General features: G+C 40.4%; 3 protein-coding genes and 1 long non-coding RNA gene across 4 annotated transcripts; 3 read left to right on the plus strand and 1 right to left on the minus strand.

Annotated features, from left to right (window-relative positions):
* The first annotated feature begins 6,556 nt into the window (after nucleotides 1-6,556).
* LOC124126748 (uncharacterized protein K02A2.6-like) lies at nucleotides 6,557-7,420 on the plus strand. The gene has a single exon (XM_046490263.2). It carries the CDS (start codon nucleotides 6,557-6,559, stop codon nucleotides 7,418-7,420), a length of 864 nt encoding a protein of 287 aa, XP_046346219.2.
* A 775-nt stretch (nucleotides 7,421-8,195) lies between these two features.
* On the plus strand, nucleotides 8,196-9,238 carry LOC125379993 (putative nuclease HARBI1). The gene is made up of 3 exons (XM_048395945.1): nucleotides 8,196-8,359; nucleotides 8,462-8,596; nucleotides 8,997-9,238. The coding sequence occupies exons 1-3, from the start codon at nucleotides 8,211-8,213 to the stop codon at nucleotides 9,217-9,219; spliced, it is 507 nt and encodes a 168-aa protein (XP_048251902.1). The 5' UTR covers nucleotides 8,196-8,210; the 3' UTR covers nucleotides 9,220-9,238.
* A 1,307-nt stretch (nucleotides 9,239-10,545) lies between these two features.
* Nucleotides 10,546-11,838, minus strand: LOC124126751. The gene is made up of 4 exons (XR_006859830.1): nucleotides 11,815-11,838; nucleotides 11,025-11,187; nucleotides 10,762-10,822; nucleotides 10,546-10,597 (listed from the first exon to the last, which is right to left on the minus strand). It is a non-coding gene; the product is annotated as an uncharacterized LOC124126751 (long non-coding RNA).
* A 1,564-nt stretch (nucleotides 11,839-13,402) lies between these two features.
* On the plus strand, nucleotides 13,403-15,365 carry LOC124126749 (L-proline trans-4-hydroxylase-like). The gene is given in 5 exon segments (XM_046490264.2): nucleotides 13,403-13,462; nucleotides 13,999-14,090; nucleotides 14,596-14,686; nucleotides 15,177-15,192; nucleotides 15,195-15,365. Coding segments are annotated over 5 exon segments (399 nt in total). The 3' UTR covers nucleotides 15,335-15,365.
* The last annotated feature ends 12,120 nt before the right edge of the window (nucleotides 15,366-27,485 follow it).

Here is a 27,485-nt window from a genome sequence, read left to right on the forward strand (position 1 = left end):
CCACTTGTCATCCACTGTGGTTGTGCCCGCTGTCGATTAGACCGCCGAGGTTGGGGGACAGATGGCGTAGATGACCTCACACCAGAATGAGAGTTAGGATCTTCAGGATGAGTGAGTGATTCACCAGAGGGTTGTTCCTCCTGAGCATCCCGTGTCCTCCTCCTGATCTCCCTCAGTGACTGCAGTCATCTCATCATTCTGATTCTCTTCTACTACTGCTGCTTCAGGTGGCCTATCAGCTGTAGAAACAGCTGACTCTGAAGATTCTGAGGATTCATGGGAGAGATATGCGATATAATCATCCTCACTTTCTGTTTCACAATCAGATCCTGGTCTGTCTGCATCAGCCTCGTCAACTGGGATGGTCACAGTCGGTGCTAAAGTCCTCTGTCGTGGTCTTGGTGTTGGCGTTGGAGTTGCTGGATGTACTTTCCTTGGCCACGGTATGGGTGTCTCTTGGTTCTCAGGCTGTGGGATGGGTCCAATTGGAAGTAACAAGTTCCTGTGTAATGTCCGCTGCCGTCCTTCTCCACACTCCTTACCAACTGTATACACTGGTATGGATGGATTCGGCTGGGCAAGCACAATGTACACATCTGTTTCCCATTTGTTGGCCAACTTGTGTCTACCATCAAAAGCCACTACCTTGACAAGTACTCGGTCGCCTAATGCTAGAACAGCAGCTCTAGCCTTCTGGTCATAGTACTACTTCTGCTTACCGCGTGACTTCGTAGCTGCACTGGAAGCAATGTTGTAAGCTTGAGAGAGTCTTTCCCGAAGTTCCTTGGTGTACTTATTGATGGACTTGGACTTGCTTGGCTCCATGTCTAAACCAAATGCTACATCAACAGGCAACCGAGGGTGCCGTCCATACATCAGAAAGAAGGGAAACAACTCTGTAGACTCATGTCGGGTACAATTATAAGCATGGACCAGTGGTCCAACATGGGCTTTCCAATTCCTTTTGCTGTCAGGATCAAGTGTGCCGAGCATGTTGCATAAAGTACGGTTGAAGCGCTCACACATTCCATTTCCCATCAGATGGTAAGGCGTGGTCTGTGACTTGTCTATCTTGAGCAACTGACATAATTCCTGCATGAGCTTCCCCGTGAAATTTGCTCCCTGGTCTGAGTGTATGCGTTTCGGTATTCCGTAGTGAACAATAAAGTTGTTAAAAAAAACCTCTGCTGTTGTTCTTGCAGTCATGTTCTTTGTTGGTTAAGCCTGAGCATATCAGGTAAAATGATCTGTCACCACGAGAACATGTTGTTGGCCTCCTTTCGATGGTTCCAGGGTCAGGAAGTCCATGTATACAAGCTCCAAGGGTTGCGATGTTACAATGCTAACCAATGGTGATCTTCCAGCAGATGGAGTCTTTCTTCGTAGACAAGATACACAGTTCTGAACATGTGCTTCAACATCGCGAGTCATACCAGGCCATATATAGTCCTTTCCCTTCCTGGATGTCCAACATTGTCATGGAGTGATCGTAATGCTGCGATGCGGCACTGAATTGGAAGAACCAGCTGATCCCGCACTTCTCCATCTTTCATGGTAATTCGATAAAGAACTCCTCTCTTCAATCTTAGCTGCTGGTATATCTTGACAAGGGCTGTGAGATTGGCATCATCTGTAACTGGTATTCTGTCGCGCCTTGTCTTGTCCCTCAAGTGTCCAATGACAGTAGCCAGGGCTTGGTCCTTACCCTGAGCTCTCCTCCATTCTCTAACATTGGCTTCACACTTATCATCAGTGATCATCAGATTTTCATCATCATCCACATCATCATCGACTGAGACACAAAGACTCTCAATGTAGTTAGGTGTAGTAAGCCCATTGCAGATGGCTTTTACAGAGTCCACATTGACCAGGTCCAGTTGTGAGGGATCTGATGGAGTCGGAAGTCGCGAGAGAGTATCTGCATCAGTATCAGCTTTCCCAGGCCGGTACTTGATGGAGAAGTTGTAATTAGAGAGAGATGCGAGCCACCTATGACCAGTGGCATCAAGTCTTGCTGATGTAAGGATGTAAGTTAATGGGTTGTTATCCGTCACAACAACAAAGTCATTGCCATACAGGTAGTCATGGAATTTCTCTAATACTGCCCACTTCAAACACAGGAACTCAAGCTTGTGCGCAGAGTAATTCCTTTCAGAGGGCTTCAATCCTCTGCTGGCATAGGCTATGACTCGCTGCTGATCGTTCTGGTGTTGATAAAGAACTGCTCCCAGACCTTGGGTGCTTGCATCTGTGTGCAATTCAAATGGCTGGTGAAAGTCGGCATATCCTAGGACTGGCGGTATGGTAAGACGATCTTTGATTTCCTGGAAGGCCTGTTCTTGTGCCGCTCTCCACTCCCACTCGGTCTGCTGATGTTGTCGTCTCTTGGACTTCTTTGTTGCAGTCTTAGGCATCAGAATAGATAAAGGCCTTGCAATCTTAGAGAAATTTTACACGAACTTCCGGTTAATATCCAGCGAAGCCGAGAAACTTCCTGATATCTTCTGGATTGGTAGGTGTTGGCCAATTTCGTATTTTGTCCACTTTATCTGGGTCTGCCTCGATTCCATCAGCGCTGATAATGTAGCCCACATACTTGACCTTTCGTTTGAAGAACTTACACTTTTTGGGAGCGACCTTTAATCCACAGTCACGGAGGCACTTTAGAACTCTTTCAAGACACTCCAGGTGTTCTTCATATGTACGAGAAAATATGATCAGATCATCCAAGTACCGTATTTTCTTGAGTATAGTGCGCACCCATGTATAATGCGCACCCCCCTCTAGCGGGTTCAATATTTTGGAAAAAAAGAAATTTGAATATTATGCGCAGAAATTTTTTACACCGTACCCTTTCAGCGAAGTCCGGCAAACGAACGGGTGCTGAGAAAAAAACATCCAAACTCATAATTTGTGTATAATGCGCACCCCCTTCTACACAGCTGTGTTTTTTCGAAAAAAAGTGCGCACTATACTCAAGAAAATACGGTATATGAGACAGATTTGGAGATGAAATCCATCCAAGCACTGCTCCATAAGACGCTGGTAGGTTGCCGGGGCGTTGGAGAGTCCAAAGGGCATTTGTTATACTCAAAGAATCCCAAAGGTCCTACTGTGAAGGCTGTCCGTTCTTTGTGGCACTCCTCAATTTCCACCTGATGGTACCCACTCTTCATGTCCAGTGTGACAAGTAGTCTCACTACTAGCAGCATTTGTGTATGACGTCATTTGTATAACGTCATGTGTATGACGTCACAACTTTGGGTGTTCCGCCATCTTGCCGACTGAGTAAAGTATGTCCACCAAACTCTCACTGTTTGTGGTATCTTAGAACCCCAAGATTCATGTCTTTGTCAAAGACAGAGATGAAGCCTTAAACATGGTGTCAGAAGTGTACAGTGAGGAGAGTCGTACGTTCGTTTTCAAACAGCATTGGATCGTCATGGGAGACGAGGAGTCGCAAGAGATCATAGAAAATGGCGGCAACCACGTGAGTGTTGTGAGAGGACCCATACATCTCAAACCTCCAAATCAGTTGGATTTTCACTCCCCTAATCTTCAACACAGATGGAAGAAGTGGAGAGAAGAGACGGAGCTGTACCTTGATCTTTCTACGGAAGGCAAGTCTGCAGAATCGAAAATAAAGTACTTTCGATATCTGATCGGGCCCCAAGGTAGGGAAGTGTATGAAACCTTCACCTTGGTAGCGGGTGAAAGAACATTACAACATGTTTTTGATGCGTTTGAACTGTATTGTATTCCAAAGAAATCGGAAACTGTGGAGAGGTATAAATTCTTTACCAGGAATCAGGACACTAGTGAGAGCTATGATGTATATATAACTGACCTGAAAATCCTAGCTACCACATGTAACTTTGGTACATTGAGTGAATCACTGATTAGAGACCGCATTGTCTGTGGAGTTACAGACAAGGAACTTCGTGAACGACTCTTGAGAGAGGATGGTTTGGATCTGGAGAAGTGTGTACGCTTATGTAGAGCATCAGAAATTTCTAAGGAACAATTAAAAACCTTGGACACTGTGCAAACAGTTCACACAGTTAGAGAAAAGAACTGGTCAAATAAACCAAAGAATTGGAATACTGTACATGCCGGCGGGCATCACTCACAGAAAAAGAATTATAGATTGCACAGTCAACGGGCCACTCAAGTGAAACCAATTGTAAGTAGCAACACAATACAGTGCAGATTCTGTGGGCGAGAACATAAGAGGAACCGAAGTGTCTGCCCTGCATTTGGAAAAACTTGCTCCAGATGTAAGCAGAAGAACCACAGTCCAGCCATGTGTCGCACAATGCAATCACCTCGCCACTCTAGACCACGTGTAAATATCATCCATGAAGATGAAGACTCGGATGAATATTTCACCATCAACTCACTCACTCTCACAGAGCCAGTGATAGATGTGCATCAGGTGCAAGAGGAGTCTGAATATCCCAGACAAATATTCGCATCCATGAACATTGCAGGTAAACCAGTTTCATTTTAAGTCGACACGGGAGCCACCTGCAACCTGATACCAAGTTCTCTACTACCTCCTACTACAGAATTACAGCAGACATCCCAGTTGTTGAGAATGTACGACAAGACTGTCGTCAAGCCTTTAGGCAAATGCCCTGTAAAAGTAGTCAACCCCAAGGATGGGAGAAAGTACAAGGTAGACTTTATTGTCCTCAGTGACCCTTGTGCTACGCCAATATTAGGCAGTCACGCGTCTATGAGTATGAAGTTGATAAGAGTGGATCATGAACACATTACTATGGTTGATAAAGTAATGACAGCATCCATGCACTCAATTAATATTCCTCAGAATCTAACATTGAAGGGAGTAAAAGAGGAATTCAAAGATGTCTTCACGGGAACAGGAGAGTTTGAAGGAGCATACAAGATCCGACTTGACACATCGGTGGCATCAGTCGTTCACCCTCCAAGGAAAGTGCCACTAGCACAGGAGCCGAAGCTGAAGGCCGAACTAGAGCGTCTGGTGAATCTTAAAATACTCGCTCCTGTCACTGAACCAACACCTTGGGTATCTAGTCTCGTCATCGTGGAGAAACCCAATAAACTTAGGATTTGCATCGATCCAAAAGACCTAAACCGGGCAATTCTCTGCAGTCACTACCTACTACTAACTATTAAGGATATCTTACCGGACCTTGGCAAAGCTAAAGTGTTTAGCGTTGTGGACGCAAAGAATGGGTTTTGGCATGTGGCTATGGAAGACAGTAGTTCATACCTCACTACCTTCAACACCCCATTTGGACGTTTTCGTTGGTTACGTATGCCGTTTGGTATATCCTCCGCTCCAGAGGAATTCCAGCGACGGCAAGATCAGGTCATAGAAGGGCTCAAGGGTGTATGAGGAGTTGTGGATGATATTCTCATCTATGGCGAAGGAGACTCCATTGAAGAAGCATCTGTAGATCATGATGCAAACTTCAGAGCGCTCATGGAACACTGCAGAGTTCGCAACCTGCGGATCAACCCCAACAAGATAACATTTAAAGTACAGGAAGTTACCTTCATCAGACATCGTCTTACATCCAATGGTCTAGAGCCTGACCCAGCAAAGACCAAAGCTGTTCTCGATATGCCGAAACCAACAGATGTACAAGGTGTACTTCGCTTCGTTGGATTCGTGAACTATCTAAGCAAGTTCCTCCCACATCTAAGCAGTGCCTGTGAACCGCTAAGGCAGCTGACTCTGAAGGATGTTGAGTGGCATTGGGAACAGATTCATGATGACGCCGTCGATGATATCAAGAGGCTTGTAAGCAAGTACCCTGTGCTCAAGTTCTTCGACACACAGAGTCAGGTCACGATTCAGTGTGATGCATCTATGTCAGGTTTCGGCGCAGCTCTTCTCCAAGATGGTCAACCTGTGGCCTTTGCTAGTAGGGCATTGACAGACGCCGAAACCAGGTATGCCCAAATCGAGAAGGAATTGTTGGCAGTTGTATATGGGCTGCAAAAGTTCCACCAATACACGTACGGAAGGCCAGTTGACGTTCAATCTGACCACAAGCCACTTGAGACTATAGTTAGGAAGCCACTACACAGTGCACCCAAGCGTCTACAGAGAATGTTGCTAAGACTGCAGCGCTACGACATACAGCTCGCATACAGGCCTGGGAAACAGATGCAGTTAGCCGACACATTAAGCAGAGCACCCCTGCCTGAACTTGCAGATACAGGTATGGACCAGGAATTCATCAACATGATAGACTACGTCCCAATTGCTAAACCAAGAATGAAAGAGATACGGGAGAAAGTCAAGTCGGACGCAGATCTACAACAAGTGTAAGACATCATTTGGAAGGGCTGGCCGGATCAGTTGAAAGATGTTCCTGACGCTGCAAGACCATACTTCCACTGTCGAGATGAGTTGACTGTACAAGATGGAATTATCTACAGAGGTCAAAGAGTAGTGATTCCCCGAATCCTGAGAAGAGACTTGTTAGTGCAAATTCATTCTTCACACATTGGAGCAGAAGGATGTCTCCGACGTGCAAGGGAATGTATTGACTGGCCTGGGATGAATGGGGCAGTCAAAGATTATGTCGCAAAATGTGACATCTGCCGTGGAAGTGACAGGGAACAAGCTAAGGAACCCTTGTTGTCACACGCAGTAGCAGACCGACCATGGTCCAAAGTTGGAGCAGACCTGTTCGTTCTAGATGGCAACAACTATCTCATCACTGTAGATTACTTCTCAAACTATTGGGAAATTGATTACCTTACAGATACCAGGTCAGCCACAGTAGTGAACAAGCTAAAGGGACAGCACGCACGACATGGCATACCAGACACTTGCATATCTGACAACGGTCCACAGTTCTCAGCAGAGGAATTCAAGAAATTCGCTCATGACTGGGGATTTAATCATGTAACATCCTCTCCAGCCTACCCTCAGAGCAACGGAAAGGCAGAACAGGCAGTGAAAACTGCAAAACAATTACTGAAGAAAGCCAAACAGGCCAAGAGTGACCCTTACTTGGCCATACTGAACTTTCGTAACACACCGACACAGGGTCTTGACTCGAGTCCTGCTCAAAGGCTCATGAGCAGGCGAACACGAACATTGTTACCTATCCCTGAAAATCTGCTGATTCCGGAGACTGTTTCAGGAACTACTGAAAAGATGAGAAACCTCAAGTACAAGGCAGCTCAATACTACAACCAGGGTACGAAACAGCTTCCTTTTCTTCAGAGAGGTGATAGCGTGAGAATCTCACCCAAAACAATTGGTGACAAACTGTGGCGGAAAGCAGAAGTCTTGGGACCAATCAAAGACAGACCCCGTTCCTACGAGGTCATTACAGAGGACAATCAGATCCTGAGACGAAATCGCAGACATCTGAGAAAAACATCTGAATCACCAAGTCGTGGGCACTTGTAACTAGCTTACGACATCCTAAGTCAGCGTCTGATATGGCGACACTATTGAGAATTAGTGAAATTTTGAACAGGAGAAACATTAGGCGAGAGCGAATATTCAGGGATAGGACTCAAGTGTTGGATACTTTGACCGACACAGAACTGATTGCCAGGTATCGCTTTCCTTGACATACCATCCTACAGCTGGTTGATCGGGTCAGCTCGGAGATCTCTCGGCCGACCCAACGTTCGTGTGCCTTACCTGTCCATGTGCAGGTGTTAGTAACACTTAGATACTTTTCAAAAGGGGGATTCCTAAGCGAATTAGGAGATATACATGGTATTGCCAAATCAAGTGTTTGTCGCATGTTGGAAAAGACGACAGATGCAATCGTAAAGTCGTATGACTTGATCCGGTTTCTAACGCCCGACAAACACGCTAAACTAGCGGAGGATTTCTTCCACATCTGTTGTTTTCCGAAAGTTGTTGGCTGCATAGATTGTACTTTGACACCTATTCAACGACCAGCATTAGATGAAGCAGTATATGTGTGCAGAAAAGGATTCCACGCCACCAATGTCCAAGCTGTGTGCGACGCCCAACTCCGGTAAATATCCTTGACGTCCTTGACCCTTGCAATGTAAACAAACAATCTAGACTTGCTGGTACTTTCAGATAATAAACGTCATTGTGTCATAATTGATTTGTCAATAGCTCTTGTAGGCTCATTTATGTCCAAATGTTTCATAATTATTCGGCTTATTTAAATATTATTTTCTTAACAAATGTGTACTTGTGGATTTAGTTATTTATGTATGTATTTATTTATTTTTGCAGATTCACAAACATTATTATCCAATGGCCAGGATCAACCCATGATTCACATATTTTCAACAACTGCAATTTGAAAAGGCATCTGGAGGAAGGGAAATATGACATCTGGCTTCTTGGTGATTCAGGGTAGGTACATGCATGTCCAAGTTATTTATGTCATGTTTGTCTTTTAATGTATACATACATATATATTGGGAACATTAAATTTATCAAAACATTCTACATTAGGTATGCCTGTAGACCCTACCTCCTGACACCTGTCAACAACCCTGCAAATGAAAAAGAGGAGAAATACAACCGCTGTCATATTGGAACAAGGAACTCAGTTGAGAGGGCATTTGGATTGTGCAAATCTAGATTCAGGTAAATATTTAATTCATGGAAGGTTTATGTTTTAATTCAAGGTTTTGCTGAAGTAACTGGACTAATGAGTATGTGTATTGCTGATTGTATGTCATTCTGATTTCAAAATACCTGTGCTGTTGGCATGTATTTATCATGATATAACATTTATACTAACAGGTAAAACGCATAATATAAAATATGCGTTTTACCTGATGATAAGTATTACTTGATGATAAGTATTACTTGCTAAACTATAATTATATATGAAATGATGTATAAATATTACACCATGATAACTCATAAAAGCACTTGATGTGGATCTAATTATTATAGGAAAACGTAGTATAAATGTTATATCATGATATATTCATCACTATATTTGTAAACACAACTATATAAGTATGTTACATCTGCTTAGGTGTCTACACAAATCAACAGGATGCCTGTTATTCAGCCCACAGAAGAGCATCAAAATTATTACTGCCTGCTTTCAACTTCATAATTTGGCAATATTACTGAGGTTGCCTGAGCCTGATGTTCTTTGTGAGACTCCTGGACCAGAGGTGGACAGCAGTCCTGCTGATAACCACAACATAGATGGATGTAGAGTCAGGGGAAATCTTATCAACACTAGGTTTTAAATGAGGTAGCATACATATCCAATTGTGATACTTTTACTAAGAGGCCACATAATGTCAATAATCCCATACTAAAAGTTGTAAGGTAGCACTTTTTCAAAATCCAGCACCACTTTATGGCCACACTTGTGAATATTGCATATTATTGTTTTTTGGAGTTTATGAAAATGGATTGCTTTTGTACATATGCTATATCTAAATAATAACACAAACAACAAACAACTTTGTGATCACAAGTAAACAGTAACATGAGTCACTGCCTTTAATCAAATTTGATTATGGGAGACAATGAGTTTCCAAATGATTTTTTATATTCAAATTTTTCTCTTTCCAGGTCCAGGCTCTGTCTTTGGATGTCACGGATGTCCCGCTGCACAGACAGAATTTCCTCAAGGAGAAACATCTTTCTCTCCTCCTTGGCTTGTAAGGACTTTATCTCTCCCAGAATGTCTTCTGAAAATATTTAGACAATTTTGGGTTATATCAATGATATTTGGATGTTCATTAATATCATTTTATTAAACATTTATGATCATGATATGTAATACTGAAACCACTACATTATGAACAAATATATGCCATACCTTCATTAGATGTTTTCTTGATCAGAGGCTTCCCTTTAGGTTTTCCTTGAAAACAAATTTGTATTGTTATTAACTAGAATTCATGATATAGTGACTTGATTTTTTAATGTTAATACAAATTTACTATTGAATAAAGTTACATAATGTTTAATACATACTGGTTCTGATAGCAGGAGTCATCATTATATCCTCCAGACTGGCTTGGTTCTTTTCTGAAATGTATATAATATTTTTAAGATAATTGTAACTTCTAACATCTCACATGGGGTACCGGTATTCAGTTTGTTCACATGTATTTACAGCATACACTTGGATTTTTAGAATAAAATAGCACCAAGTATATGAATTTATTCACCATATCAGTGTAAATTGTAACATTTGATTATCTTTATTATTAAAAATTATTTCATACCTGTGATAGTTCCACAATCATTGTCTCCTGTGCTTGTAGCTGTCAGTGGAGTGTAAAACACCTCCTGTGGAGAATCTGAAATATATAAGTTGTGAGTCCACTAAAATATTTGTATTGAAGATATTGCTTAATTGTGCCTGACCGTTAAGTGCATCGAGAAATCTCAAATATTTCTTTTGTATACATGTGTTCATTTATAATACATTTAATATCTAAGGGGAATTTGCCAATATGCAGGAGGTATTAGTTTTTGAATATGGCAATATTTAGTTTATTTACATCTTCAAAACAAAGAAATAAATGAGTTTGAAGTATTATTTGCCAAACTTTATTGCCTGTGTAGCTTCTTCAGCTTCATCAGCTACTGAAGGAATCATGCTGAACACTGTTAAATAAATAAAACATATTTTTCATTGGTGTTATCATAACAAATACTGTCAATATGTCATAAATATACCATCAAATACCCATAAAACTGTATTAAGTTACATACTTTATTGACTTTAGTACACGTGTACATGAATCCCAAGAAGGAAGTGTCATCCTTACCAGGTGTTTCCATGCCTCCTGAGATCCCCTCAATAGCACAGGATGGAATCAGTTGTAGAATCTATTTAAAGAAGGAATTGGTGTCTATATTACTATAATAATAGTTTATTTTAAAATGTGTAATACACAATTAGTTTTTCATGAATTATGTCTATTGTCACACAAACTCAATATGTTTCAAACCATTTTACTTTATCAGGTACATATTGAAACATTTTTGTTTGTAGGCTTCATGCTGACATGAATTTATGTTAATTATTTACCCTCTTTTCAGTTGCAGTAAGGTCATCTGGGGGTGGTCCACCACCAGTCCTCCTTGCATTCAGCCTCCTGGCTGACTCTGCCTTCTTCACACATCCCTTCATGTCCGTCCATTTCTTACGTACTTCATCCTCATTCCGGGTTATGTCACCAGTGGCATTTAGTCTGATATTTAAAATTATTATTATTATTTATATTATTATGATTAGTAATGGTGTCATTTGTGAAAATTATTTGAAATTGGTATCTTTATTTAAAAATACGACTGTACTGTGTAAAATTCGTGTAAGATGTTAATTTATTTGTTCATCATAAAAAACTGGCAAGATTGATGATGTGGTTTTGAGGAACAATCACTCACCCACTCTCCTGTTGTTTCATATTTGATCATTATGCAATGATCATTAACAGTGAGAAGTTAATACAATTTTGAAGTGAAGTGGTGGTTCGTAGTTGTTTATGTCATAAAGTGAAACCAAACAAATGAAAATAATCTGACCTTATTTAACCATTACATTATGTAATCCAGTATAGATCAACTTCTCGCAATAAACCTTTCCCCCCATTTCCAATTTGTTTCATTATACCTCACATTTTATGACCCTTGAAACACATGACAAATTCTTGTTACGTTTTTGAACATTCTGGGAAACAAATATGTAAGTTGAAATAAATAAACAAATGAATATATAGTGGAATGTCCCCCTGCTTTCATGGGTGAAAATCCTAGACTCACCTTTATATTTTATGAGAGTTTCATTTTAAGGTTTCATCAGAATAAAAGGCGCTTACTTCGTGGTGATATCTTTCCAAATCTTTTCTTTGTATTATTTGTCACTGTATTTGTAAAGGCCTAATTCAGCGTGTCAAAATTACTTTCCACGCCTGACACAATGATATCTATGTCAGCCGAGGAGAAGTTTCTCTTTCTTTTCTTCAGTCCAGAAGCGTCCATAATAGATCTTAAGGTCGTCTGCCCCTACGAAGGGGAACAACTCTAATATTACAATCTTCCGTGTTTCCACACAAGAGAGTTACTATTTTTGCCGGTGCAGCTTGCTGTCGCAGGATTTACTATTCAAACCCTCACACTTGACAGCTATTGATGGAACTTTGATGTGTAACAGACTATCATTAAACTCGAACAGGTTTGTAGTTATCTATACTCACCACATGAGCTTTTATTTCATTCATGTTTAGCATCTGGCTCTTTTTTGATAAAAATTAACAGGTGCGCTTCCATTTCCGGTTTGAATTGTAAAGCGTTGCTACGCAAGTAAGGATGTCGTAAATCGTAATTTCACTCTTATCTTAAGAGGGGTTTACGACGGGCTTACGATGCCTTTGTGAAACGGTCGTAAGACATGTCATTAGGACATCCTAAACTAGGTCGCAGCGGGTAGGAGATCGTAGCGCTAAGAAGCTTTCGTGAAACGGCACCCTGGACGGTACAGAAATGAGTATCAACCAAGCGTAGTGCCATATCAAATCGACCCAGTGTTTTCTCTTTAAGTGAGGCTATCTGACCACTGCAGGTCTGGAATCACAACAGTAGTCAAATGAACCAAAGATTTCCCATGCGGTTTATTTCTGTTTGAAATATTGCCTACCGAATTCAATCAGTGTTGCACACATTTATTTGTCTGATGATCCTCTTGTGAAGCATGTCAAGACTCATGGTGAATACATTCCACAGTTTTCGTAAACGAGCCAAGGATGTGGGACATAATCTCAATGTCGGTGTTGATTTTGTTGATGGGTCTGTACTGCTGGACGGTACAGAAATGAATGTCAACCAAGTGAAGCGCCATATCAAATCGGCCCCAGACTCAATTTTCATGAAGAGGCTATCTGAATGACCACTACATCGAGATTATGTGCAGTGTGTTGAGACGATAAGCAACCCTGCAGAATCTTTCGCTTGGCTGAAGTCGGTTGGCCTCAAAATTGAAACAGAAGTCTTTCTGCTTGCCATTCACTTCCCACTCGAAACCTGCATCAAAATGTAAATATGAAATGAAGATTATGTACTCGATTTAATGAGACTGTCCAACACATTGTAACAGAGTTTTGGCACGACTACAGTATCTTACGACATGATGGGGTGGCTCGATCATTTTATTACCGTCTTCGCCATGCTTTAGGTTTTGACACAGAGGTCCTTCCACGGTATGACCCAGAATATGTAGAGGCTTCATGGAAAATGATAAATACAAAATTCTTTAGAATAGGCCCGTATACAGCCCAAGACCTATCCAGTCTAACAAACTTGATCTTGTCTTTTTTGATAAATCCAATAAAAGCATTTATATTATTGAAGTTTCTGACACTAATGTGAAAGACAAGATTGAGAAAAAACATGGCAAATATTGCTTTCAAAATGTCACGCTTGCATCCCAGGTACCAAGTTTCTGACTCCCCATTGTTCTTGGAGCCTCAGGTTTGGTACATCCCAATCTGTTGACTGACATTGGGAGAGTACCTGGGTTTGCTGCGAGGAATACAGCCCTTCTGACAATCTTGGTACTGTAGAAGGCTGCAGTGCTAGGGAATCTTCACATTCGCCGAAAAGTTCTGGATGGGTCCCATTCGCTGTCAGGGCTTCGAGAGGGGGCAAGGGACCCGAGTTGATGATGGGCCTAAACAGCCTGGATGAGCTAGGATAATCAAAACACTCTTTGCTGCTTTTAATCTGTACATGATAATCAAAATTTATGGTCATACCCACACGCCTATGTTTATACCTCCATGAACACAAAAAAGAACATTGTCAATTCCTCATTATAAATATATTTTTTAATACAAAATATCCAGTAGGTTCAACCAAGAATATTGATCAGTAACTAATGGGATGGTGTGGTAGCCTAGTGGTTCAAGCGTTCACTTGTCACGTAGAAGGCCCGTGTTCGATTCCCCACAAGGGTAACATGTGTGAAGCCTCATCCAATTCACTCACCATGCAAACTGTTATTTCAGCTTCTTGGTGGAGAGGTGTATCACTACCACAGCAAGCTTACGATGAAGAACGCTAAGGGCGGAAGCAAGTTCATCTGGCACCAGGACTATGGGTACGACCTTCTCCACGCTGCCATCCCTTTGTCTCCCCATATGTTTTACTGTCCATAGTTTTGTCTTTTGTCACAAACATCTGACCTCCGTGAGGATTCCGGGTTAGGATGCGCACGACTTAATCGGGTACTCGGTAACTTGATTGAATACGTGTCATCACAGCTCGAAAGTGTGGATTGTTGTTCGTAATATCAATCACTTATTGTCTGGCCCTACCACGTGTATTTACTGTCCACCATCACCGGCTGGAATATAAAAAACATATGGACAGTTCTGAATGTAAATAATAAAGCTGAATTATGACAGAAACACATCAATCATTCAGGTTATCCTGTGAAGCAGTTGATATCGTGGAACTTCTTTAACAAATGTGTCACAATCATGTTTCCAAATATACATGTGTACTATTTGTTTCTATTTGTACCATTTGTGTAAGTTTTATATTCTCGGGTTCATGTTGCTTGGCTAAATCGTAAATCAAGTACTTACCCTTACTTCCAACAGCTACTGGTACCAAAATGGCTGCCTATTCCCAGACATGCTCAGTGTCTTTATTCCGGTCGATCGCTGTGTGAAGGAAAATGGCTGCCTCGAGGTAGAGAACCTTTTTATCAGCCCGATGCGCATATATTTCCCTTTTCTGAATAAAACACCTAACCTAAATAAGCAAGAATACCAACTTTTTATGAATATTAAAATTTACAGTGTCATCATTTATATATTTAATAAGTAACATGTTGTCGTTTATGTAAAAACACTGTGCATTTTGTGTTGAAATTTATTATTTTAGGGAATACTGACCAGGGGATTTCTTTTGTTATCATAAAGCCATTGACTAGACATTATATCATACAATACCCCACAGGGATTCCATGTCAGCATATGTCAAAGCAACCTATTCTTGTAGTAGGTTATCGATGACCTGCATGTGATCAAACCCCGACAGAATTGGGCATTGCTCGTAACACCAATGACTGTTGTCCAGATTCGATTACTACAGGATGGCGTCATTTAGTTGGAATATTGCTGAGTGCGGAGTTACACAACGTATAATACAAATGTTAAAGGAATGTCTATATCGCCAGATTCTCGATGGCTCCAACTATGCGGTCGAATAGAACACCAATTTCGTGAAGGGCAACATGAGGCTGACACAGACAGGGTTAATGAAATAAGAAACCTTTGTCCTCATAAATATGTGGAGCTTGAACCAGGTGAGCATTTTATGAATCAAGTGTTTTAGATCTCCTTTCTCTTATAAAAAATACACCGGCCTTAGCTGATAGCCGCTCCACTGCAGCATGCAACATATCAACTGCTGAGAAAACCCAGAAAGAACACTATGATTCTCCGTCTCGTAATTCCAGGAAATATTACAGGAAAGAACAAACTGAAAACTCTCTGGTCTGGTCCGTTCATTGTAACAGATGGACTTAACAAAGGGACGTATCGTTTTCGTGGAAAGAAGACAATAATCAATGGTTCCAATTTGAAACTGTACAAAGAATCGGAAGTAGCAAAGGACAATTCAACTACAGCCGAAAGGAGCAAACTCTTCACCTCGGAATCAGGCCAGACTACAAAAATGCAAGCGAAGCTCCCATTCAAGATAAGAAAGTTGTATTCAGACCTGCCTGAGGGTGATATATTCAGCAAGTTTGTCAATTCGTGGAGCCTAGCTCTGGATGTCCATACCATAACGTCTAGTGCAACAGCAAAACCCAGTCGGGGCGACTGCGGTACAGACCCCCTTTTTCATTTTCCAGTTGGCCAATACTGGCATAGGGCAAAAGCAAGCTTGTTTGGCCTTGAGTGTCAAAACACTCTATAATGAAGCTCCCCAACTTTACTGCCTGCAAAAGAATCACCAAAGGATGTTGTTCGGATGCGAGGTGACGGAAACTGCCGTTTTCGTTCATTAAGTTTTGCAGTTTTTGGAAGCCAAAGTCTTCATGGTTTTGTATGAACTTCTGTTGTACAGTTTATGGTGTCCCACGCACATCTTTTGGATGATATAACTATCACTCCAATGGAAGAGTATATTAGCAGAAGTGATTTTAAAATTGACAGAGTAGAGATGGTTTGTGTGTAACATGTATATTTCTTTCATATAAATATGCATCCATTCACAAAATGCAAACGGAGTTGTTGTTACATAAATGTCCATTGTGTCCGAGATGTGCACACCTAATTACAGCCATAAAAATGATCGAGATTGAGATGGTTTGTGCGTAATATGTATCCTTCTTTCATATAAATATGCATTCAATTAAAAATTTGCAAACAGTGTTGTAGTTACTTGAATTGGCATCCTAGTGAATTGTAAGGCAGGACCTTTCACTGACAGAGCATTCAATCCATCATCAACAATCATGAAAATCGTATCCGCCCCGCCGCGTGTATACGAGGAGGAGTGTCGGCGGGGATACGATTATATAACATGATTGTTGATGATGCATAAATAAAACAGTTGGTCTATCTGTCTTGTTGTACATGGCCACCAAGTGATAAAACATGACATATGCGACTGGGTAAGTCGGCATTGATGTCCTGCACTAGCACCTGGTGTTCACATTATATGCAGTGAAAAATGCAATGCTAGGCTTGTCAAGGTTTTTAAAATATTTTTTCAAAATTATCTGTTATAAAAATCATTTGTTTATTAACACCAGGTGCCTGTGATGTGCTGCCTCTGTTATTCAATGACGGGCCAGAAACTAAGGGGAATTTACCACACCACATATAGATTCACCTGCAATCAAGTCCTTATATCAGGATAACGAAGTAGGACACTGCTGTATACCACAGTGAATAATATTGTACCCTGCCCTCGCAGAAATTAAAACGAGTACCCGCCACGTACAGAGTTCCGCCGCCCTGGCGAAATTCGAACTTGGGATATGTTAAAGTTTTGATCAGAGCCACTGTGCTGGTTTAAATCAAATTGGGGTCCAAATCGGGGATCTAATTACTATGGGAGCGTTCAAATACAATGGGGATCAAATTTCTACTTAAGGTGAGGGGGTCCAATAGCCACAGACGAGCCATAGTTCTATGGAATGGGGGGTCCAATTACTATGATTTTTTTTATTGTAGAAGTACTGGGGGATACAAATACTATGGGAGTCCAAATATTTCTTTACACCGGCTTTGAATGATTCACAGCGGATTTTTGGTTAAAAGTGTTCTTGCTGACTAGAATGAGGTTTAATATTAAAACACACTAACGTGTTCTCTTGCAAAACATGTTTGACTGGCTCTTTAGTAACATGTACCTCCACAAGAGAAGTATTTTACAAACTTTTATGAACAGATACACTTCCAACACACTGTACCTGATCGACATCTACATTTAAAATAGAACTAATAAGGGCCATACACGACCATTTATTTGCAAGACGTAATCAAACTTACTATATGATTTGCCGGTATAGGGCCTCAACACATTTGTTCACTATTTTGAAAGATTGCAAATGTTGATCTTCATTTGACCATGTGTTTGGCCATGCTGTTAAATGATCTCAAACTACGTTTCTTCGTACTGAAAACGTCATCTTCTCAGAAACCACTGATGAAGATAAAACTATACAATCTATTTTGACAGATAATCGAGACTGACAATATTCTGGCGTTGGCATTTGGTATATACCACATGTGTTTAAATATATATTGGTTTGGCGATTCTCTGGATGTGCGAGGCGATTAATGTGATGGTATATAACTAAGTCTAGGGGCTACTTTTCTAGAAGAGGAACGAGGAATCTCACAGAAGAGGCCATGCGTTATGGAACAGTCTTTGTGCCTTCATTATGTGCAGGTGCGAACAAATCTTGCATTTATCTCAATCTTGCCCATAAAGTCTACAATTTAGGAGAGCAGATTCAAGTGCAAATAGATCTGAATGATTTGAATGGCAACCGCAAATTTACGGGAGGTGATTTTTTGAGAGTTTGGATGGAGAACCGAGAGGCAGCAGCTTCCGTTGCCGGTCAGGTAAAGGACTTCAATAATGGAAGTTACACTGCTCTGCTGAGAGCCGTGTGGTCGGGAGGTGCTACAATTAAGGCATTTATTGCTACAAGGAAGGAGGAGATTGTTCTAAACTATATGATATACCACCAGCACAACAGTCCCTGGAAGATTGTATCTGAATTCCGGGCAAACAAGCTGACAGATGCAACAACGTGTTCAGTTAGACAAGAGGATTCTTTCAAGACGAATGAGTGGTGTAATTTTACGAATGAGAACAATGGCGCTAGTTGGTATTGTAAGAAGTCCACAATCAACCAGTTAACATGTGATACATGGTCGCGTTCATTTAGTGTCAACGTAATTGGATCTCTACTCAACAGCACCGAGAAAAGTATTATTGGTTTGTATGTATATTTTATATTTTTTTCAATTTTGATCATATTAACTTCATTCACCTTCAAAATATAGCTGTGTTAGTTGAGTTTAAAGGTGAAGTAAAAAATGGTTTAACGTGGCGTTCAAGGTTATTGCACTTCTCTAGCGACGTGGATGCACGTCTGTGTGTGTCTATGCTTTTATTAGACTGGACTATGCCGATTTTATAATGCTAGCCCACTGAGATACAATGTTGCAGTCCGAGCCGAGCCGACTATTTATTGCTTAACCCCTTAATGCTGAGCGCCAGGCAAGGTAATAACAAATACAATATTTTAATGTCTTTTGGTATGATGCAAGCGGAAATCGAACCCGCGACCCTCCGATATCCTGACAGACGTTCTATCCCTGGACAAGGGAGGCAGTCAGTTGATTTTAAAGTTGCTTTGAGGGGTATGTTGGTAATTTCAACTAATATGAGACGAAACTCTAAAAGTCAGAGATTTGACACCTGACACCTAACACATATGCCATTGTGAATCATATCCTCAATTGTTTCCTTATAAATGACATCTTAGGCCTTGTGATTGACCTTTGTAATCAAACAAATGAATATGCTTTTCCGAACACAGGTCTGTGAGGGATTCAAAAGAAGATATGTTACGGAGTCCAGTGCAGGTATATGTTGGAGGAGGTAAGCATTTTGCGTGTGTGTATCTCTCAGTGGACAAATCATCTATTCATAGTGTTAAAAGGAGGGATACAATTGTGCAAGATAGGTGCTGAAACAGTGTCTTCGGTGCTTATACCACTGGGCGTCAACAAGGCTACCACTAGGCTACCACGAGGCTACCTCTGTAGCCATGTTACAACAACTTTAAACTGAAGTTGAAATGATTAGTCAATGTTGTAAATCCGGCGATATACAACGCCATCAGTTGATGGGATGAGTAATGTTCAATACCGTCGAGACAATGACCTACAAGCAAGGTCAGAAATTGTTACTTATCGCTCTTCATAAGTACAAGCATTGCTCCATGAGAACCTAGTCTGACCCAGAATCCCTACGGTGACCGCGCTACAAAGGCAGTATATAATAACAGGTAAACATATATGACTCCGAGGATATATAAACCTTTAGGAACAATGAGTAAGTGAGTTAGAATATAAAGTTAGTTATGATTTAATTCCTGTCGACAGTTTAGATATAAAGCAAACCTGAGCAATATTAAAACAACGAATATTTCTGTAGATTAGATAATATACTACCCATCAAAAGTTTAGACTCACTGAAACCACTCACTATATCTCGTAGGAAAATCGTATTTGTGAAAGCTAACAATAAAAAAACCAAAAATCATTCATTTAGGTCTTCAAATCCATGTTCAGAAGGCCGTGTGCATTGATGATTAGTGAACCAGAATGCCGTATTGGCTGGTACCATACAAAAGTGAAATTGCAAAAGTTAATAACGGGTATGACCACCCCTGGCTCTAACACAGTCATTGCATCGACGTTGCATACCACGAATGAACAGTCCAATCTGCCGCTGGGGAATGTTTTGCCACTCCTCTAACAATGCATTGCGAAGTTGGCGAAGGTTAGCAGGGGGGGGAACTCTGGCATAAACATGCCATCCCAGCAGATCCCAAACATGCTCAATGGGGTTCATATCGGGCGATAATGCTGGCCAATCCATTCGATTCACCCCAAATTGTTGTAAACAAGCTGTCACGATGCGAGCTCTGTGAGGCCTGGCATTATCATCTTGGAAAACCGCGTGACCTGGCATGGCCCTTAAGAATGGAAGCACAATTGGAATGATGATCTCGTCCCTGTATCTCTGCCCAGTCAGATTTCCTTCCAGTACCAGTAAATCAGTTCTTCCAGTCATGGTGATACCTCCCCAGACCATAACGGATCCACCTCCAAACCGATCGTGCTCCACAACAGCAACGTCAGCGTACCGCTCTCCCTGACGTCTGTAGACTGGGATCCGACCATCGTTGAAATGCAGATTGAACCTTGATTAGTCGGAGAAGAGTACCCTTGCCCATCTGCGGGGACCCCAGCGTAAATGTCCATTTGCCCAATTCAGTCTGTTCTGACGGTGGCGTGGTGTAAGAGGGGGTCTTACAGCTGGACGACGTGCCCGCAGTCCGTAGTGACGTAATCGGCGGCGTATTGTTGATACAGATACACGTCGTCCTGTAGCTTGTTGGAAAGCATTATTGGCTGCTGTGGCTGTAATGTGTCTGCCCCTGAGAACCACCAAACAGACGTATCGGTCATCTTGCTGTGATGTTACCCTTGGCCTACCCGACCTGGGTCGATCCTGGACGGAGTTGGTCTGTTGAAAGCATACCCAGAGGTTGGAAACTGCCTTTTGGGATACGCCAAGACGTCTGGCAACACACCATTGTGATCTGCCATCTTGTAGCAGTGCCAAGGCTTGATGTCGTTGCTCAATACGGAGACTTCTCCCTCTACCCATGCTTGCATCAAAGAAGAATTTCTCCAGGAGCCAAATGCAATCCTTATAAAGATGAATTGCACGAGTAACCCGCGTCAAATTGCTGCTAAAACACGTGCATTATCGTGCATGTGAACAGCTGCGATTTGGTGCGAAGTTTTGTTTAAAAAAATGCGACATTTCACTGAATTTTATCAATTAATAACTTCAAAACTCTTATCTTTTCACCATTACAGATTTGGTTTTACGCCACATCAGTTCATGTGTTCACAGTACCTGTAAAACGTTTAGAATATTTGGCATTATCTGGTTTGGAACAGTTGAGTATAGTGAGTGGCTACATTTACACTGGTGAGTCTAAACTTTTGATAGTATATAAATTATAGGGTAGTATATAAATTAAAACCAGGCTAAAGAACACTGGAAGCCATCTACTGGATCACTTAAAGCCGTTGAAAGAAACCTTTAAATGCTAGAACTGAATAAAGTGACGCAACAAGACTGCTGATCCTGATTATAATGGTCTTGAAATTGTCTGTTAAAAACTTTGATTTAAAGTGTGGCAAGCAGTCTCTCAGACCCAAATCATTCTAATTCCGTAAAAAGGCCATGATTCAAGATGTCTTCTTAAGCTTTCTCAAGGCCGAAAAATATTAACACTGCATGTTGTTTGTTGAAAATAGCAATTTTCACGAAAGATTTGAATCGTACAAAAGGATTTAATAGAAACTGCATTGAATATTAATCATTAGATTTTTGGTTTGAAAGTACCTAACTAATCTATTATTTACCATTCGATCCATGGTTTTACAGACACAGCTTATTAAATATATAGGGCAGTAATTATAGGGATCTGTATGATCCTGACCAGGATTCGGGATAGGGACTACAATAGCATCATGCATGCCACGAAGGAGGAAACTTCCCTGAAGTCCATATTTGGTCAAAGATATCTAAAAGGGTTTCGAGACGTGATTAAGGCAAATAATTCAGGAGCTGATAGTGAAATATTATCAGCACATCCAGCTGCATCATGAGCTTGCCTAATGGCAGAATGTAGTTCATGTGACGAAATACTTCATTATAGCCTTTCAAGTTATCAGAGGTTTTTTTTCTCTGTTGTTTCTGATCTTTTTTAAATTCAGGGACGTAATGAGACGAGGACGAATGTTTTGCCAAAGTTTCACCAAGTGTATTGGCAATATCTGATGTAACAGTTAATAACTGAACATCTTCCTTGAGATGGTCAACGGACAAATATAATCCTTTTCCTTTTATCTGTTGTATCATGTTTCAGACCTTAAACATAGGAGTGCGTGAATTTATCTTATATACATACCTCCTCCACGATTGACACATAATATGTTGTCTTGCCTGGCCTATGCATTTGTAATATTTACTTGATCTAACTTATGAACTATAGGATGTCGGCGGAATTATCTTTCGGTTTTCTTACTGCACATGCATGCCTGTTTATAAAACCACTGTTTACGAATATGATGATGTGCAGAGAACTTGAGAACTGTGTGATAAGCTATTGTATTGAGCTGATCTGAAAACAATCGGATCTTCAATATTTCTAAGATATTCAGGGGTAAGGTTTGCTGTACAAAATATGTCATACAATGACCAACGGGCCTTTGTAAAATTACATCTGGATGAAGATAGCTTCAACAGATGTCATCATGGACTGACCATTCAAATTCGTTAAATAGATTTGAATCTGTGAGAGACAGATCAAGTGCTGAGTATGTTCCAGTGGAAGGATGGAAATAGGTGTTTGAATCAGCACTACAGATGCACAAATTATTATCACAAATGAATTCCTCAAGTACCATTATGAGACATGGTTTAGGGATCTGATCATACAGATTTTAAAGATACAGGGAACAAAGAGTAAAGACAGCTGGAAGATTTGTATTGAGAGTAACGGGGCTGTGAATCACGTCCTGCCCCACCAAGATAGAAGACCCTCCAATAGCTTTATCACCTGGAGGGAGGGGCGTATTATGAATGATAACAATTGTACTGCCTAATGTCAAATTTATTTAACTGAACGTTTAAGGTATGTTTCTTCAAGACATTTAATGCCATTAAAATCATTTCTGAGTCCTTTGCAATTCCACTGAATTAGGTTGGCTGATTGAGCCAGAGTGGTTCAACAGGAGACCTCTCACGTGATGGTGAGGAGCAGGTACTTCTACCTGTCTTCTGTTGACTGGGCCACCTCCATATGTAGAAGTCCAAATGAGGTGCTAAGAGGGATCTCGGGAAGTGAGGGGCTCCTAGGGTTTGGTTTCGTTTTTTCCTAATTAGAAACAATGAGCATAATCTTGAAATAATGATTTCCGTTTCATTTAAGGGTACGTTCAACCATCACAAGAAGCACGAACATGTACGTAGCCAACATTGAATTATTCATATAAAAACCCGTTTCTCTTCACAGTTTCCAACGATGTAAAACTATCGGCTCCTACGACTTCCTGTAATACACTACGGGCGGAAAAGACATGGCAACAAAAGTCCCTTAATGGTTTCTTTCACCAGAACAAGTGGCATTCGCTTCTGTGTAGTGACACACTGCCTCGCACCATTGATGCTTACAGACAATGCTTGAAAGGACGAACGCTCTGGCTTCATGGTGATTCCACGAGTAATCAGTTTAAAAGTGCTCTTCATTCAATATTACGCTTTCCTTCCCACAGTGATGGACATGTGCCTGTTACTGACACAGACTTCAAACATAATTTCTCAATTTCTTGGCATGCTCACGAATTACCCTTCTTCCATGGAAGTCGACACTATGAAAGGTCCACAAACCAGGCACAGTATATCATGATGGACCGTCTCCCGAACACCACCAAAGACATTGTAGTGTTATATATGTACGTTCATTTCACGCTTGTCCATCTGGATGTGTTTAGGCGACATGTTCAAAGACTTGTTCCATCTGCAGAGAACCTCTTTGCAAGCGCTCCTAATGTTACAATTGCAGTTCGTGGCCCACATGCATTTTTCAGAGCGACGCGTGGAGTGTTATCTTACTGGGGTCTTCTGTACACCGATATCTGGCATCAGGAATTTGCTCCATTGCAAGACAAGATTGTTTATTTAGATTTCTGGGACTTGACTATGGCTAGGTCATCTCGGGACTTTCACCCACAGACTGACACAGTGCATGAGATGGTACACAACATGATGTCATTGTTGTGCTTTAGAAAGTGACAGATGTGTTACTTCATGTGGACATATCCACAAGTACCTGTATTGTAACATGAGGGTATCATTATTTCATATAAACTGGTGTCCTGTATTTGTATACGAATTGTTCAAATTACATCAATAGGGTCAGCCTTAGCGCCATATGTCAATCGACCGTTTTGAGTCATACGTTAAAGTGCATTTGATTGATTGTTGGTATTCGTATCTTCCTGGAACGTATATTAAACAAAACTCGCACAACACCCTAAATATCCAAATCACATGCACACGCTTGGAGTACTACCCACAAACTGTTATGAAACATGTGTCCTAACACGTGCATGGAATCTGATGAGCACAAACGTGAACATTAATGTTTCATACACTGCTTTTGATTCATTGATTCATTCCGAAATATGATAAAAAAAAGTAAACAAAAATGTATGACTCTATTTTGCCACCCCAAAGGAATCGGCGTCAGCTAAAAATCGAAATTGGTTCTTTTTTGGCGTTGACGTTTTATATTTATTTTTTAGGTTTATTCACTGATGCATTTGGGGATATAGGTTTGTTTCATTAAAGTTTTATATCTATATTCACATTAATAACATGTAGATGAAAAGAGGGTTCAATATTAAGTAGACATGTCCCACACAGTAGAAATAAGACATTTCTATCCTATTCGATGATGAAGGATATAATAAGTTTAATATTGCATTTACATTATTGTCTTTACCTCGTTCATAAAAATATACAAGATAGGTCACGGAATAATGAATCAGTTGTACTTTGTTAAAATACTTATTCTCTAAAGCATGGCATTTTTTTGATTGCCTATAAAGCCACTGGAAATATATTTAAATAGTTCAAAATTTAGATTGCTATCACCCTCGTAGAAAATGGTATTCTTTGACCATATTTACGTCATAATAACTTCTACAGTTATTTAGAAATGAATTAATTATTAAGTATATGTAACTTTAGAATCTGACACCATAGTATCAGCTCAGACTCCATATACAATATATATACGATGAAAATAACCGATATGTTATTTGTTGTTTTTCGTGATTTAAATGTGTAGATGCCACAGAAGCTCAAAGGAGATCTTTTGAACGGAAACGTTTTAAGGCATAAAAACAGTCTTACAAAGTACATTATTACACCAAAAAAGAGTCATATGTAATTTCATTGGTATTGACAAAGCAAGAAACGACTGCCATGACCTCCAATTAGCGAGTATGCATATTGAAACTCAAGCTGAGGTCAGGCTGTAGGTGGGCCGTCAAATTAGTGTCTTGGCCGCCATTTAGTTTTGTTTACCCTGCATTAATCTACGTGATTTTCTGTTTTTCTTGGCCTATTGAAGACGCAAAAATGGGTATTGTGTGGGCGTGGGGGTGTATTTGATCATCAAACAAAAGAACGAAGTGTCATTTTTTGACATTCCAAGAGAAAACTCCGATTTAGAGACTAAGAAAGTTTGGATAAACCCATGTCAGCAGGAGGAATATGGAAACCTACAGGACATGCCACTTTGGCACAATTTTGGTGTACATAAATTCCGATATTTAGTTAAAGGTCTTAAACCTTTTAAACCCTTGTCTGATTCCGCAGGAAAAAGTCTCTCTTGGTTTATTCACAATACAAGCATGATCTACCTATCTACATTTCTCACAGCGCCAACTCTGCATTCCAAATACCATTTAATTTGTCTCAATTGCTCACCTGTAACCAGAATACTTCTCAACACAATTCTCGAAAGCATTAAGAAAATGTGCGATTTCCCGTAAAATTACTGAAAATATATGAACAAAGTAAACAGTTTAGTGGGGTTTTGGAGCGAAATATAACTTGTAAAAAACATTTCCAGACATTTTGTCATTGGTTGTTTTTGGGAACGTCGCATGACCATCAGGTAAGAAAATGGTTAACTGAGTGAAATTATTGATGTTGTGTAATCGCTTCAGGTCATATGATCCTGTGTTAGTTGTACGTCGTTAGGTGGTAATTAATCGTGTGTCAATAACTGTTTGTAAACACGTCACCTGCGTACTTCGCATATGGAAAAAGAAAATATAATATCTTACACACAAAACTGAAACACATGTGCAGTCAATTGAATTATGATTTATATAGAATTGGTATCAAAGAACTAATGGAAATCACAATTGCCGCGATACGATGAATGCCGCGGTACCACGGGGTCCGAGTATACATATGGCCTCAGACCACAATTAACCCGAACTGTACATCTTCAAATACATGTGAAAATACATATCATTATCTCATGGAATGTACAGTCATCAGCGTGAAAATATGTTTAACAACCTTAAAAATATTGTTCATAACATACCTGTTGATGTACACCTACTGTTATACAGCAATGCAGATCACGTTATTACAGAAAATGAAGCTATATTTAAGGCAGTACAACGTTATATATGTACAACTAAACGATTTGTGTAAAGAACTGTTTATTCAATAATGCATCTCTCCCCTTCAAACTATTTCAATCAAGCTCCTTCCCAGCGCTTGAAACTCTTGGCAACATCGCTACTGTCAGTGTGGAAGCACCATGAAACAAATCTTGAAATTTGCCCTTTAACCCCGAATGTATTCACGTTAATATCTGTGTTTAATTATGTCTTTGGGAATGCCATCATAGTGAATTTTGAAAAGACTTGCGACTGACCAGGTTTCCAAAATAAATTTTACCATTTTATTTGTTTAATGAGATTGATACTAGATAGCAGACTAACAAAAAAAAACACGAGCGTGGGTTCCTGTCTACCAAAAAAGAATAGCACTAAGCTTGCGTCGCGAATCAACAGTTGAACCAGTTTAATAAAATCACCCAACTTCCCCCTTACATTTCTACTGTTCCAGTTATATGATAGTTGATACGAAACAGAATTCAAATTGACAAAGAAATTAATTTCGCTGGGGTAGGCGTATTCGGCGTCACGGCAGTCATCCCTTTTTTTTTAAACATAATGGTCAGTCGGTTGCGAGTTGAACTCCTAGCATGGTTCTGGCCACCTATCACAGTGGGGAGCTTTGACTGGTGACAGCGACAGCAGAGAGAACTCCACGAATTGGCTATCACTGAGAGGGGTTTGCATTCCAATAAAAAGTACTGATCAATATGGAAGCACACGACTGTGGAAAGTAAAGCCAAGTGAGCGCTCTTGTTTGAAATCTAAATGTCCCAATAATTCATACCATTGGAAAGTAGCCTGCAACCTCGGGGTATCGCGGTTCTTGTCATGTACGTTAACGGAACAAAATGCACTCACTAACCTTTATGATTATTCGTGTTCTCTATATCATATATCATTTATTTTATCAAACAATGCATATTTTACTGATA

Source organism: Haliotis rufescens, unplaced genomic scaffold (genome assembly GCF_023055435.1).
Source record: "Haliotis rufescens isolate VD_foot unplaced genomic scaffold, xgHalRufe1.0.p SCAF_15, whole genome shotgun sequence".
NCBI classification, from domain to species: Eukaryota; Metazoa; Mollusca; class Gastropoda; order Lepetellida; family Haliotidae; genus Haliotis; species Haliotis rufescens.

What these genes read in the sequence shown, in the direction of transcription:
- LOC124126748 (XM_046490263.2), top strand. Translation starts at nt 6,557, where the DNA reads ATGAATGGGGCAGTCAAAGATTATGTCGCAAAATGTGACATCTGCCGT.
- LOC125379993 (XM_048395945.1), top strand. Translation starts at nt 8,211, where the DNA reads ATGTATGTATTTATTTATTTTTGCAGATTCACAAACATTATTATCCAA. An exon ending in TGGCTTCTTGGTGATTCAGG is followed by an intron (nt 8,360 to 8,461) that starts GTAGGTACATGC and finishes ATTCTACATTAG; the next exon opens with GTATGCCTGTAGACCCTACC. An exon ending in TTGTGCAAATCTAGATTCAG is followed by an intron (nt 8,597 to 8,996) that starts GTAAATATTTAA and finishes ACATCTGCTTAG; the next exon opens with GTGTCTACACAAATCAACAG.